This window comes from Leuresthes tenuis, unplaced genomic scaffold (genome assembly GCF_036924035.1).
Source record: "Leuresthes tenuis unplaced genomic scaffold, fLeuTen1.0.hap1 SCAF_8, whole genome shotgun sequence".
NCBI lineage: Eukaryota > Metazoa > Chordata > Actinopteri > Atheriniformes > Atherinopsidae > Leuresthes > Leuresthes tenuis.
The window spans coordinates 21134520-21150319 of NW_027325362.1; the positions used below are offsets into that span (position 1 = coordinate 21134520).

General features: G+C 42.3%; 2 protein-coding genes across 9 annotated transcripts; one reads left to right on the forward strand and one right to left on the reverse strand.

Moving 5' to 3' along the window:
• Positions 1-1507: 1507 nt before the first annotated feature.
• tial1 (TIA1 cytotoxic granule-associated RNA binding protein-like 1) lies at positions 1508-11637 on the reverse strand. 8 transcript variants are annotated; one of them, XM_072391362.1, is made up of 12 exons: positions 11330-11635; positions 8554-8650; positions 8277-8375; positions 8112-8166; positions 7949-8036; positions 5656-5731; positions 5296-5404; positions 5059-5154; positions 4864-4948; positions 4555-4678; positions 4089-4231; positions 1508-3945 (listed from the first exon to the last, which is right to left on the reverse strand). In XM_072391362.1, exons 1-12 carry the CDS (start codon positions 11407-11409, stop codon positions 3822-3824), a joined length of 1176 nt encoding a protein of 391 aa, XP_072247463.1. In that variant the 5' UTR covers positions 11410-11635; the 3' UTR covers positions 1508-3821. The 8 variants fall into 8 exon arrangements, with proteins under 8 accessions (XP_072247463.1, XP_072247464.1, XP_072247461.1 ...); XM_072391363.1 differs by lacking the exon at positions 11330-11635 and adding an exon at positions 9047-9364; XM_072391360.1 differs by having other exon boundaries at positions 7949-8166; positions 11330-11637.
• Positions 10545-15692, forward strand: bag3 (BCL2 associated athanogene 3). The gene is made up of 4 exons (XM_072391359.1): positions 10545-10902; positions 12626-12976; positions 13098-13442; positions 13549-15692. Exons 1-4 carry the CDS (start codon positions 10705-10707, stop codon positions 14461-14463), a joined length of 1809 nt encoding a protein of 602 aa, XP_072247460.1. The 5' UTR covers positions 10545-10704; the 3' UTR covers positions 14464-15692.
• Positions 15693-15800: the final 108 nt, after the last annotated feature.

Here is a 15800-nt window from a genome sequence, read left to right on the forward strand (position 1 = left end):
AATAGCTGTGTAGAAGGCTACAATGTCGTGAGATCCTCATGTAAATCTATGTACCATTAGTCTTGTAATATAAATATACTATATACAACATTAGGTTTAGCAAAATGAATAAGATTAAAAAATTAAAAAATAAATTATGCAATATAATCCAATGTTACGCAATGCGTCTGCCAAGTTGCAAGTAACTTAAATAGCTTTGCTTTGCTTCATCCCTCGATGCCCAAATCACATTAGACACATTAAACAGTATGGAGCTCCTAATTTGAGAAAAATTACTTCACTTAAAGCAAATAAATGGATCTGAGAAATTCAGTTATTCAAGTGGACAAGATTTCTTTACACTACAGTACTGTGCAAAAGGCTTGAAACCTGATTTTTCTAAAAAATTCTGCATCCAAGCAGCCAGACCTTTGTTATATTTTAAAGTGGTCTCGAGCTATAGCTCTTCAGACTCTCTGAAGGCTTTTCTAAAGGTTGGGCATCGGCTGTTTTTGTTAAGCCACTTAACTACCGAAAGAAAAGTGCTTAAGACGACACTGTTTGATAGGCATGATTGTTTTGATTCCCAAAGAGCTATTAGCTGAAAACTTGGTATATTTCAGCATGGGTGTGAAGGCTGTGGAGGACAAACAAAAGGCAGGCTTAAAACACTATTTTCAGCACATTAGCAGTATCTGACAGGGATGTCCTAAAGAAATGGGAAAAAAAAACTGACAGAACCTGAAAGATGCATCTGGACCTTCAGTTCCATCTACTGTTCACTGAAGCCTCACCAGAAATGGTTTCCATGGAAAGCTGGAAGCCATTCTTAAGGAAGGGATAAAGGGAGAAAAGGCTGATCTATGCCAAATGACACAAGAAGTGGACTGAAAATCAGCGGCAACGGGTCTTATGTAGGGATGAATCCTCCCCAGAGCCCGGACCTCAGCATTACTGAAGCAGTGTGACATCATCTTGACAGAGAACGGAACAAAAAGCCAACATCCAAAGAAGAGCTTTGGGATGTCCTTGAAGAAGCCTGGAGAACTATTCCTGAAGACCACTTAAAGAAATGACAGAAAGCTCGTCTGAGAGGGTTCAGGCTGTGTTGAATATTAAATGTGCCTTTAACAAATTCTGACTTTCAAGCTAGTTAGAACTGTACAAATTCTTTAATGCCTTTTACTCTGTATTTTCTATTTGTGTGAGCACACGTTCTGATAAATCACAGCACCCATTTACTATTTTCCTGACAACATAAAGAAACGAGGAGTGTGGATCGACCCTTCTGCACCGGACTGTAGCAGCAATTATTCAGCTTCATCATCTCCCCCTTTAGAACTAATGTCCTGTGTATGTCAAATAGAGACAAAATATCAGATGCAGAGTTTAAGAAATGTTAAACATGCCGTTCACATTCTGTGGTAGACGTCCCATAAATGTATGCTTTGCTGTCAGGACCTCCACATAGAGCACCATTTATCAGCGTCTAATAAAAAAAACAAAAAAGAAAAAACATACAGAGCAACGAGGTACAAATGCTTCTTTATTTGAAGTGACTTGCAGAGCTTTTTTTTCCCCAATAAATGGAAAATCGATTCCGTCATTTATTATCAAACATCACTTCTGTTGTTCAACTTAAAAGCAAATTGCCATTACATTCAGTATTGTAAGCGACATGTCATCAGCGTGCAGGTCGAGCCGATGCCACACCTGCTTCCTGCGGCGCCCCGACAATGGCACACAAACGTGAAAACGGGGGGGTGGGGTGGGGTGGGGCATGAAGCCCAAAAGAATTTCGACTTGAATAACTCAAAAGTTTGAATTTGCCGACAAATCAATTAAGGCTTAAGTCGTAAATCATATTGCTGAAATCCAATGACGGGTGATTAACATCACATCTTTCTACCTACAGTATGTACATTAAGTTTCCTAGAGGTTCATGAGCAAGATTTATATTTACACACTCAGTAGACACGACCCTGTTTTAAGTATTGAACGCTCCCCGCTCAAATGAAACAAAAAAAACAGCGTCTAGATCAAACAAGGGGAGAAGGAGCCTCAAAGGTGTGCGATACACTGTACAGAATGGCACAAACACAAATCAAGTCCAAATGGTAGCATTTCATCGAGTCTTGTCACAATTTGTCAGCAATTCAATAATTTACCTGGGATATAAGGACGTTTCAAAAACCAAAATCAAAGGACAGTGCAGAAAGAAAACAAAAACATATCTCCAATATATATCTCCACTGATCGATGGAAAACGTTTGAATTACCCAAAACACAAAGTTTCAGAAATTAGAGGCCGTTTTGGTTCAAAACTCATTTTCAAGATTTTAAATGGCCAATAGAACGAGATGCGTGTAGATGAGCTGAGGTCAGCGAGGGGGAAGGAGGAGGAAAACATTCAAAATGTTCGTCTTCCTTCCTTCAGTCTTTGCAGAGACTGGGGGCTGAGCAGTTTTTACAAAAATCTTCTTTTTCTGCCTGAAGCGTGTGCTAGAACGTCTCCTCTGAGACGCACGATCAGAAATTAATCTGTTTGTTTTAAATTAAAAATCATCAAAGTCCGTCAAAGAAGAAGTGCCTCTCTGCGATGCGAAAGACACAGAAATTTGAATCGTTTTTTTTTTTTTGCTTTTAGAGGTGTAGGTAAAATTTCTTCGTACACAAACTTTATCCAGGAGACTCCACAACACACATTTATCTCCTTTAAAGCCACAGCTGTTTATACAAATAGTCTCTTTCGATATACTGGAAGGGTAAAACTCTGCTGCTCCAGGGCCCCATTCACAAAGCATTTGTGTCATAACTTATCACGATACAACTTGATGCCTAGCTGGTCCATGAACTGAAGGCCCAGACCAACCTTTAAGCAGGTCATTCCTGTAGCTGAGCGCAGCCTGAAGCATAGATTCACCATGGCCAATAATAACTGCACAAATAATATGTGACTGTATGGGATTTTAAAAAGTGAGGGGGCGGAGTTTGTCCTGTATGGCAGAAAATGACCCAGCCGGACTAGCAAATACATGCTGAAACGTTTCATTTTCAGCGGGTTTTGCCGCTTTTTGATAACTCATTATCAGTGTTTGTGGGAAAGCAAAAGTAATCCAGCTGTCATTTGTGCATTCTTTTCCCTCCTAAGCTTTAAAACCGACTGTCGCAATAAGTTTTGAAGAACTACGATGACCTTTTTACATTTTTTTTAAGGAGAAGTTTGACCCATTTGTCACTTAATGTGTGACGAGACAAAAGGCATCATGTTTGGTGCCTACATTAAAGGAGACATGTTATGCTCTTTTTATCTTCCTCCAGCTGACCAATTCCTGAGGTCTTTACGTCGCGCTTTGGTCAAAATAAGACTCCGCTCCTTCTTCTTCTTCCATTAATCCAAGCCACTTTCCTGTCACAAGTTACCGGTGCTGCAGCGATGGTGCAACCAACGACAAATGGAAGAACAAAATACTAGAGTTATGTTTTTTAAATTTTTGAGTCTCAAAAAAATGGTTATTTTCACATGATATGTCCCCTTTAAGATAGATAGCCTCTTGTCAAACACTAAAAGGGCCAAACACTCAAAATGTATGGTATGTCCCCACTTGCTGAGACAAAAACAGCCGTGTTGGCTTCCCTGCAGAAGTCCAAGAGCCCTTTACCAGAATAATTAACTTAAAGGTTGTGAGTCTGATGGACCGTCAAACTGTTAAATTGGTTGTTTAGGTGCAGCTACTTTCTATAAAGGCTTTGTGAATATGGCCCCTGCCCCGTTACCGCAGCAGCTGTCCAGATGAAAGAGCGCCGTGTTCCCTAAGCGGCGCACTCAAGTCGGCGCCGTCTCACTGCGTTTGATAGCCAGCCATGCTGAAGTTGGCCATGTTGGACATGACCGTGCCGGGAGGGGCTGCTGCCTGGGCTGACGGAGACCCAAAGCCACCCATCCAGGCTGTTGACTGCGACTGCCTGCAAAGATAACAAAGTTACCCGGTCAGCGCGTCGTTTATCTGCACCGTATACGCAACTTTGCCTGCAGCTAATGAAGATTTCCTTTCTCCGTCTTTGAGAAACTGTTCTACAGTTTGAAAGTGTTACAGAGTAAAACTCACTCTACTCCAAATCCCTGCTGGTTCCACGTCTGGCCGTACATGCTGTAGGAAGGAACTTGCCACCCGTTGGTCACATACTGCCCGTACTGCTGCTGTGGATTTCCGTACACCTGGTTCCACTGGCCCCACTGACTGTACTCAAACTGAAAAGAGGAAACAGAGAACCACGGTTTGAGCTGCCCCGTTTGCATTTTATCTCTACATTCAATCAGAAGCTCAAAGATGTCCCAAATGTTGCATGAATATTGGATATTCAAAAAAAAAAAGGCTAAAATGTACTTAGACTAACATTTCTGCCTTTTTCGCTTTTATTTCTTATTCTTTGAATAATTTTGGCTCAACGTCTTCACTCGTTTTCAGCATTCACACGACACAATTCTGTCAGCTTTTCACACCCCATCTCTTGTATTTACGACATATTTAGAACCTTTCGCCGCTCTTATCACGTTGGTGGTGTTCGTTCTACCTGCTGTGGACTTTTCGCCATGTCGGGAGACTCTTTGCCCCAGTAGCACTTCACTATGTGACCCTCGATGGCTGTGCCGTTTACTGAGACAATGGCATGTGCAGCGCTGTCATGGGAGGAAAACCTGGAATGAAAAAGAGCAGATCAGAGGGAAGAATCTCTGTCAGAACACAGCGTTCTAAAACTTAGATCAGTGAGGCGTCATAAAAGTATTGAAGTGAGGTCAAACATTGCAGTGAAGGAGACACAAATTGCTCTTTAACAGTCTTGCGTTGACATCTAGAGGCCAAAGGCTGCAATGGACTGTACCTGATGAAAGAATATCCTTTTTCAGGGAAAACCCTGACTTCCATTATTTGGCCAAATGGTGAAAAGGTCTGTCGCATGAGATGTTCTGAAAGAATGGGACAGAGAAAGATTTCGCCTGGTTGGGATGTAGTTCTATTCAAGACCATTTCAGTGTGTCAAGGTTGAGCGATGACATCTCGAAAAGGTGACACTTGCCTGATAGTCCCGACTGGATCCCGCCACAGTACACAGTACAGTTCTGTGGACTGGACTGAGTCACGACGTCATCAAACTTCAGCTGCTTTGAACCATCTGAAACAGATACAAACCATCCTCGTTAGGCCTGTTTAAATAACTTTCCCTTTTTGTTGGACTTTAAAAGGCTAATTATTTTTGATCTCATCATACAGATATAAACTACATCTTAAGGCTGATTTCTTCATCAACACTCACTGTCCTGAGCGCTTTTAGGTGCCGGGGGTTTGCGGGTTGCCCAGTTTGTCCTGATTTGGCGTCCTCCGAGCCACTGTCCCGCCATGTGGACGATGGCATTTTCTGCATCCTAGAAATCGAAATCGAACGCAGTCACCCTCTCTGGATTTGGCGCATCTGTTTGATTTGTTCACACCTCTAATCATTTCAGAAAATGTGCACCACCGCATCTGAACTAATATTCAGTTTTAAGACGATTTTGGCTGTGACTACGCTCCTAACAATGGACAAGGCTATCAAAATGGCTGCAGAAAGTATTTATGTAGAATAATAAAGAAATAAACATAACCTTCAGTCTGTGTTGTTGCCATGGAGCCTTACCAGTTTGTTGTAGAAGGACACAAATCCATACCCCTTTGATTTGCCGGTGGTCATGTCCTTCACAACACGAGCATCCCTGGAGGGAAACGTAAGAAACAGAGTTTCAGCGCACTTCATAAACAAAGTCTCCAAACTAAAAAAGGAACCACGCAAAACACACTGAACTGTGAATCCTCAACTCTGTCCTACATTAAGGTATATTAGCTATCATGGTGTTGTACTGAGCACTGACTCGATATATAACTTGAAAGCAACACTTGAAAACAAAACTAAATAAAAAAAACGAAAAAAAAAACCAAAACAACAAATACATGCAGCCTAAAGTTTAAAAAAAAATTCAGACGTATTAACGGATCTTTACCACTAGAGCACCATCTTTTGCTCAATCCTCACAACAGTAGGCTAAAATTCACAAAGGAACGGATATGGATTACCATGCATTCTTAAAATCTGCTGTGGGTGCTCGTCCTACAGATAGAAATATATAGAAAATATCAGAAGAGAAAAAAGGAATTAAATGGCATACATGGCCTGTTAACAGATTTCTTTATTTTTCCTGGTCAATTCTTTACCACCAAAATGGAGTATGGAGTTTGGGAAGCTGTAAATTTTGAGAAATTGACATTTTTCAGAAATTTCGGAAGAGGATCAATGCACTACAAACAACACTATGCAAATCAAAATGAGACAATTTCAACACAGATTTAGAGGAATACACTGAAATATTGGAATTGGTTAATCTAAGCTATATAATGTTAATACAAATAAAAGACATGTGGAAAAAAATGGAATAAATAGAGGAAAAAAAACTACATCTGAGTCTCCAGAGTGCACAGTTCCTTGCTGTTAGCCTTCAAGCTCCTGTCCAATCCTATGAGCATTTCTGTAAAAATAACCAAAGTGCTATTACTTCACTGAGACGCACAACTAAAGGTGGGTCAGGTTCATACACAAAGCTTACATTTTCCTGACTAACTGTACAGTTTACTTACCACGCCCTACATGTGCATAAAAGAGCAAAAAAAAAACATGCTAAAAGCTGCCACCTCAGTCATAAAAACAGACAAACCACAAGTAAGTTCACTGGAAATTCATGTTGGGACTTGATCAAATATTCTAAAAGAGGCTGTTCCAATCTGTTGAAGGTTTTTTTTAAAAAAAAACAAGACATTAAATATGAAATATATACCAGTCAGAAAAAATATGTTTGTCCATCATCAACTATGTTTACATGCATAGATGTCGGGTGTTTAGTGAGAAAAAAAAAAGAAAAACTACATCAAGAGGAAACGGAAAAGGAGCACCCCTATATGTATAAAATGTCTGGAAACTTTAAAACATTCTGTTAAAAAAAAAAAAGAGATAACATCTGACTCTAGTCTTCAGTAATCAGTAATGAGCCCTGAGTCAGATAGTTCAAAGAGAGGGAAACTGAATTTATGTTGTCTGGTCTGAGCTCAAAGCATCTCACACGGATGGTCTGAAAGCTACCGGAGAGCCAAAAATCACACATCTGTGATTTGGCTCTGTTTTAGCTGTCAGCTGAAAGCCCACTCTCACAACCACAATGCAGGAGTGGTTCCTGCTTTCCTCTCAATCTTTTTTTAATCTATTTTTTCTAAATTTAATTCCCCTCAGAAAGTCGTGTTTAGTGGAAACTGAACCTCAGCCCAAGAAATGAGCCGATGCCATTCTTCTCGGTTGCAGGAGTGACTCAGTGGCCTCTTGCAGCATTATTTTTTCATGTAAAAAGGGAACAACGCCATCTTTACCTCGTACTGCCTCTGGACCTAATTCAGAATTAAACGTACTCGTATAGGTGTCCAACTACACTGTCAGATATTCTCTGAAAATGGTGTCTCAGTAGAGCCTACCTGTGTCCCTTTGATAGTTTCTGTGGTTATTTCAGGGTATATACACCTGTGTGTTCTTTGATGAGTTTAATGATCATTTATTTGCTTTTTGCAATTGTTTATTAACCTCCAATGGGATAAAGGAGGAGATGAGGAGTGGGGGTTTGAGGACATGCAAGACCATGCCCTGGCAGACTCGCACGGGGGATACAACAGACCATGCTCTCTTTGAAAATACCTGTGACCTTGTAAACTTCATACCGTCAACATATGCATGTAAACATGGTGACAACTGGCTGTGTCAGACTATGAGCTAGCAGGGGGAGTACCTTAAATGACCTAAATATCGTTCAACTTTAGAGGAATCGGTATTCTAATACTGAAGTATTCAAACTTTGCATTACACGTGAAAAGAAACACCCTTTAAATGACAAACTTACGAGATTTTCCCAAACGGTGCAAACGCAGCCCTGACGTCTTCAGTGGAAATCTCAGGGTTCAAATCACCCACAAAAACATGGAAGTGATCTGGAATGAGACAGAAGGCGAGAAACTGTAAACTTGATCCCAGGGACTTAAAACAATTCAAGGCTAAAGACTTACTGGATGTGTCTTTCTTCTGGCTACTTGGGGTGGTGGCCCAGTTTACTTTAACCTCCTGTAAAACCAGATTTTAAAAAAAGAGAGCGTCTTCACATGGAATACAGTCAACAAATAAACACTCCATTGCTATCTTTAATGTCGAAGCAGACATTTGAACCCTCTTACCTTTCCTAATATCTTCCTCCCATTCATGGCTGCAAGGGCTGCAGCGGCATCTCTGTGCTCAAAAAACTCCACAAAGCAATATGGGTCTGTGCTTGTGTGCTGCAGGAGACAACGGAAGAACACAGAAGTTCAAATGCTTGGTTCCACTGTTTTGTGACCATGACTCAAACTGTTGGTTTACATTTCCAAAAGTGTGGGGCAATGACTTCAATCACAGAATGTGTCCACTTAGAATTGGGTTCTTATATGGATGGCAACGGAAGTACTTGCTACTAACCTCTGTGATCATTTTGCAGCTTTTGCATGGCCCTATCTGGGTGAAGAGTTGTAAAATTAAAATCTCTGTTACATCCCTGGAGAGGTTTCCCACATACCTGGAGGGAAAGAAAACGGTGTTCAAAGTGTCAAAATGGTTTACTCGAGGTATTATAACGCAGTTAAACTTCATAAAATAAACATCCATTTTCGTCTCATTTTACCTGACATTTAAAGTTGGATTATCAGCGTAACGTTATTTACATTGGCTCGTGTGGCCTATAGTTTAAAAACGGTAAATATTAAGCATTTTCGTCTATCAATTCACATCAGCTAACTGAGGGGATTTTTTATTATGAGGTCTAAAACTCATCCAGTTGACGTTAACAGGGGACTGAAGGTTTATGTTTTCTTCGTAGGGTTATTGCCTTTGGTAGCCAAGTTAGCCACCGGTCCCAGACGTTAGCACACTTAACGGAACATAACGCAAGTTCTGGAAATGTAAAATTACTTACAGGGTTCTGGGGTGCGTTTCGTCGTCCATGACCGATGCCAACAATCACCTGGTCAGAAAACGTTAGCCACTTAATAGTTAGCTGACGTTAACTGACGATGTACGCTGTTAACAACAACAACTAGCCAACTAGCTTAGAAGCTAGCTAACCGGGTAATAGGTCTTACGTCACACTGTGAATCCAGGGAGCGCGCCTGCGTGTAGAGAACGCCGATAGGTCAAGACCGAGGCAATAATAATCCTACATTTGTCCATCTTCAACTGTACAAGCTATAAAAATGTTCACCACAACTTTGTTAATATGCGTGATTATTTCATATAATATATGAGTGACACGGTCAATATACCGACCATAATTAACAACTATCTTCTGAGCGAGTAATTTCCGTCCTGGGCTTTTATTTTGAAGTGGAATGCCAGGGTGTATTTGTTTTTCTTATCGGGGCTGTGCGGCTCACTGCAAGTGCTCAAACAAGGACGACATTTCTGGAATCACATTTCAGGTGTCAAAGTGAAGAAGGCTTCACTGTAAACATGTTTTGAATGACTTATTTAAACACAGTCATCAGTCAGACTTTATTGCAGACTTAAGGTCCAATAAAAGAAAAAAAACACATTATAAATAACAAACACATGTTTTTACATGTATATATATATATATACATATGAATCAACCTCCCACGATGACACAGCTATACCAGTAAACTTTTAATTATGTAGGCTATTTATAGCAGACACACACAAAACAATATTTTGCCTTGAATGTGTGTGTGTGTGTTTTTAAAATTATTTTATTTATCTTTTTTTTAGCCAAGCAAATAACTGGGAGACAGATGTTATTATAATTTCTCCATATAACGTATCACCATATCAATGATTAATTTTGGCTAAATGCATCCAAATTTATCGCAGATAAAATTGAACGACACAGAGCCGAACTTTTGACCTCAGGAGTAAAAACAATCCGAGTACAGAGTGTCAACATATCACACAGAAATATGGCCACTTTTTATTTATGTTGTTGTTTTTTTCTTTAAAAATTCCCTACATAGTGTTTCTGTAGATTAAGAGACAGATTCGCTCGTGTTCCCCTAAATGAGGCAAAACTGGAGTAGTCCTGTGACTAAAGAAAATCTGTCAATAGAGGTGTCACTGTGCCTACATTTATCACACAATCAGTTACATAATTGCGTACCAAATCATAGCTAAACCCAGACTGATTTCCCTTGGACAAGATCTCTAATGTGGGAGTCTGAGTATTATTTTTTTTTAATTGAATCAAGAAGCAGCTTCGGGATTCCCTCATCAAACATGCAGAAAATCTGGGGTCCATGGAAACTCATGGGGTTAACTTCCAGTGGTTCCCTGGTCAACAATATCCCAAAGATGTCCCTGTCGGTAGGCTATAGCAGGATATGGCTTTTCCCGTCGCTCCAAGAATAAAACTCAAAACAAGAGACATTGTGGTGAAACGAATAATGATGTTGTGAGCAGATGTGTCTGTTGGGAGGTTCTGCGACATAGCAAGCAGAGTACCCAAGCCGCCGTATCCAGCGCTGTCCGCCGCCCCCAACATTAACCCCGCTATTTCCAGAAACTTCCAGCCCACTTTCCCACGTCACTTGGAGGAATCTTTAAAGCGTCCGTCGCCCGTATAAAATGTCTCAATACTCAGCGGCCAGCAACATGAACGCTGTCAAGACGCAGTCGCCGACACTGGCAATGGCAGGCAACGACAGCGAGCCTCTCCCCCTCGGGTGGGAAGTAAAAATTGACCCCCATACTGGATGGCCCTTCTTCGTGGATCACAACAACCGCACCACCACCTGGAATGACCCGAGACACGACAGCAAAAAGGTGAGAGCGCGTGAAGGTAAAGTTGGTTAGTCAGTCTTTACGGCTAACGGCGGTTCAGCGGTTACTCGGTTATTTTATTTATTTATTAATTTCTGTTTGTTTGTCTTGAACTGCGTCGCCCACAGTGCGTTATTTGGTTTGACAGTCTGTTTGTGTAGCAAAAGCTTTGTGCTACATCACTGTTATATATTGATCTTGGCGACTATAGGCCCCGTTTGGCACCGTCACCTCCCCCTCACAGACAGCTCATGAGCCTATTATAACGGGTGATCAACCCCGTTATGTTCTCATGTCATGATCTAACACTATTATTACTCGATGAGTCACCCCGCAGTATGCAACAGCTACCTACGATGAGCTTAACGGCATTTATTTCATAGTGGGGAAACACAGCGACGTGCAGCTCCGAATAAACTTTTTCCCTTACAAGGATTGAGGCTGGTCCGGGCTCCCCCTCTCTCCCGTAGAGTCTCCGCTGTCTGAAAAGAGGCGCTGGCTGCGCCGCATGTCACATTCGGCTGTATTTCAAAGGCGAACAACATACAGGTCTGCGATTAAAACCCGTGGGCTGAAAGTGAGCTTCACAGCCTGCCAGCTGGTAATCTTTCGTCTCAGGGACAGACACTGTTTTCCAAAGTTAGTGTCCAGAGGAATCTGCCAGAAAGACACAGCTGTTGGGGGATAAAATTGGTGCATCGGTGCTGGCAGCTTGCGGTGTCCCGTACAGCCAGAGGGCAAAGGGTCGTTCACAGCTATTTCGTAACTTTTATGTTGGAGGAGGGGGAAAAAAACACTGGTATACATTTAAATTCCTCCAGATTTGCTTTTAGCGCCTATGTGTGCGTCTGTGCCCAATTTTAAAGTATCAGACCTGTTGCCTTTATAGTTGCCAGTTATAACTTTCAGGTCACTTATAAAGTGCTTTTGGACATTAGTGGATGGAATTTAGTTTTACTACTCCTTCATGATGTGTTTTGCTGTTCAAATTCCCTTTTTTATCTTAACTGTTAACCTGTGAACCCCTCAACAAGGACACACTATGATTGGACTATTAGTCTTAAATCCAGACAGATTTATCCTGGAATGTTTTATTTTTTTATTTTTTTTTTAGGCCAGACCAGAGTAGGTGTGGTCGAAAAGATCCATCCCAAAAAATAAGCAAATTCCTTTTCATTTTTCAGTTTAAATGTATCAAGTGAACGCAAAGATACTGAGCAACCTCACTGTGTCTCTCCTGACAGGTTATCACATAGCAAAGATATTTCTCTGTGCGACATAATGATTAGAAGCCAATAACATGTTAGCATAGAGGGTGTGCCAAACTATTGTGTGTGGAAATTCAGTGGGGTGATGTCACTCAGATTCTGGAGCAAAACATCCATTTGCAGACACAGCAGCTGTGTCACGTGAAATACGCTCATGTTTATGAGACTCCCGTTAATCAGAAGTTGTTGTTTTTTAATAAAAGACACAGAGTGGTGATACTTTTGGCACCCCTCTGCAAAGATGTGCTGTTTTAACCTATAGCCTTTGTAATTATCTCAGGGCTGAAAACGCCGTCCTTTCAAAAATACCTCAAGGTTTTCGGTTTTTGCACATTAGCTGTGCGTGGAAATGAGTTTGCTGTGTGAGGGTGCTTTGTTGAGTGGGGGAATAACTAGAACACCAGTTAAAGAAACACAAATAAAGGTTCATTTCAATCAATTCTCTGGTTTGGTTTCAGAATCGAGAAATATCAGCAAATGGACCCAACATACCCCCAGAACCAAGTCCTCAGGAGACACAGAAGAGTTTTGTGAGGGAGATGAAGCACCCAATTCTTCGCCCAGGTTATGTTCCCATCCCGGTTTTCCATGAGGGCGCAGAATTAAGACAGCAGCAGCAGCAGCAGCAGCACCATCCGTGCTACTCCTACATCCAGCCAACCACAGCACAGAATGTCCGGACAGAGGGGCAAACACCGTCCCAGACGTCAGGGCTCCACATCAGGCCGAGATCACCTTTACATGGACCCCCCGACGGCTGCTCCACTGAGCCTGGAAAGGCCAGCTCACCTGTTTCCCAAACAGCAGAGGTAAGGCTTGAGAATACGCCTGCTCCTGAATACTGTCTAAGTACTACGCAGTAATATACATATAGGAAACAAATTACAGATTTTTTTTTTACTTCTTAAACTTGGTCTTTTGTTTTTCAAGATTTACACCGTCCCCCATCACCAACCTTTACGGCCAAGCAGCACCGGTCTCCAGCCCGGTTATATTCCCATCCCAGTGATCCACGAGGGCGGAGGGAGCCAAACACAGCCTCAGTTGAATCCCTCCGTGTATTCTCAGCGCGTCCCTTACTCAGAGCATCAGCAGCCCTTCCATCGCCTTCAGACCGAGGAATGGCCCAGCTACCCTGCTGCCATGCAGACTCCCAGAGAAAGAGCTTCTCCAACAATGTTTCCCCAGCATCGGGACGCTGCCTCTATTCACCTCCCACCTCATATTAGAAGCCAGTCGCCTACTGTAACGCAAGTGCTGGGAGACAGACCACAGGTAAGTTGACGTTTGTGTGTTTTCACTTGTTTTTTTTAAAGTTTGAGATCCCTGTCAGTGTTACCTAAACTGTAACTTTTCATTTTTTTTCATTTTTACTTCTAAGATTCAACAGCATGTCCTCACGAGAGACCCGCCACAGAGAATGGAGCAGGAGCAACAGAGCATGCAACAGAGCATGCAGCAGAAACCTGAGAACGCTCCGGTTCCCCAAATGCAACACACTGAAGCTGAAATCCAAAAGCCTCAGCAACCGCAACAGTTCCAGCAGCCCCATCAGTTCCAGCAGGTACCGCCTCAGACGCAGCCTCATCAGTTCCAGCAGGTACCGCCTCAGACGCAGCCCCATCAGTTCCAGCAGGTACCGCCTCAGACGCAGCCCCATCAGTTCCAGCAGGTACCGCCTCAGACGCAGCCCCATCAGTTCCAGCAGGTACCGCCTCAGACGCAGCCCCATCAGTTCCAGCAGGTACCGCCTCAGACGCAGCCTCAGCAGCCCGAACAGCCGCCGCAGCAGCCTCAGAAGTCTGAACAACCACAGCTTCATGTTGCAGATATCACAGTTCAAATACCTACAAAACCAGATGCCGAGGACATGACAGCTGCCTCCCCGGAGGTCCCACCTGCAAAGGCAGAGGCTGATCATGCTGCTCAGTGCCCAGTCCATCCAGGCTTGGCTAAAGTGCAGCAGATAGTTGAACGAGTTGCTAAACTGGAGCAGGAGGTGAGATGCTTCAACGGAAAGAAGAACGATAAGAAGTACTTGTTACTGGAGGAGCTGTTGACCAAAGAGTTGTTGGCGTTGGACTCTGTTGACCCAGAGGGCCGTGCAGATGTACGGCAGGCGAGACGGGACGGAGTTCGGCGTGTTCAGACCATACTGGAAGGACTAGAGCAACTGGAGGAGCAGCCGGCCAGGCCTGCGAGCGAGACCTCGATGGAGGGAGACAGCCTGACGCAGAAAGGAGAGCCCAGCATGATCACCCAGGGGGACGTCGCAATGGCAAAGGAGATATCATAACAGCTGCACACTTCACAATGAAGAGGAAAGAAGGGTTACCTGCTGTATATTTGATAGTGAACAAGTCTGCTCTGGCTAACTCTCCCACACCTCTAACTACAGCATTTGTGGAAGTTGCATGCATTGAATAACAGTGTTGGTATGTCCATTCAGCACATAACTGATGGTATCTCAGTCCAGTCGTATTGCTCCAGCCATTGTTGTTGCCTTCTATGTTGTGCCAATGTCTTCATAATAACACTGCCGTCATGAGAAAGCTGTTGACAACAGCTGCAAGGCAAAGTGAAGTCTGAATTAAGAGGCCTTTATCAATAAATGAAACAGAGATACAAGTATTTTCTTAAGAAATGTCATGCTTCGCTGCCTTCGTCTGATTAAATATCGTAAGAAGCTTTTCTTAATCCAGTCAGCACATCGGTTACTACACCAGTGAGGCAAACTTTGGCGCTTTAAAGCAGAATTTGCGACAAAACTGAGTCATCAAAAAAAAAAAAGTGTCTCCCCATTTATGGCCCACCAGGTCCCGTTGAAGCTGCTTCGTCTCACAACACAGTGAACATGTTTATTAGACGCTGCTTGTTGGTGCATTCTGATTTGCCGTCTTCGCACTTTGCCAGCTTTGAAAATGTATCACGCTGCAAAATCAGCAGCACTTCAGTTGAAGTATATCATTTAAACCAGTTTTGATTGATGTGTTTGAGTGGTTGTATGTGTATTGGTTTACTTGTTATTTCAAATCCTAAAATCAGTATTTATATGAAGTATTTTGGTACATTTATGAATGTGTAATGACACACGGGGGTGGGATGTGTATCTTGCAGACAATCAGCACTTGCTGCTATAAAGGGTCACATTAAGACTGACAGAATGTCCTTGTATCACTACCAAAGCCACAATCTGTAATAATGTTAACACAGTAATAGCCTCAAGGCCTTAAAAGTGCCAGCCCGATTCACAGACACTTCAATATGTCTGTTAAAAAAGGCCCCGATCAACTTTTATGAATAGCCTCTTTTAACACTTTTATGATAACCCTAATTGTTTGTGTAGTAGTTTGTCACGCTCAAAAGATTGTAAGCCACCTGCAAGGTGGAGTCACAGCCTTACACAGTTCTCACAAATTATGGATTGTGGCTTACAGCTGATCATGGTTTATCAATAACTGGCTGAATGGAAGAACTGCTGGTATAATTGAAAATAAAATGTATAAAATATATTTGGTTCCCAAAGATTCTGCAATACAGAGTTTTCTTTTCCCCCTATTTTATACATTGGTCATTTTGTGCACAGTAAGAGGTAAATAACGAGCTGTAGTCCATCTAGCTGCCTTAAGTCTG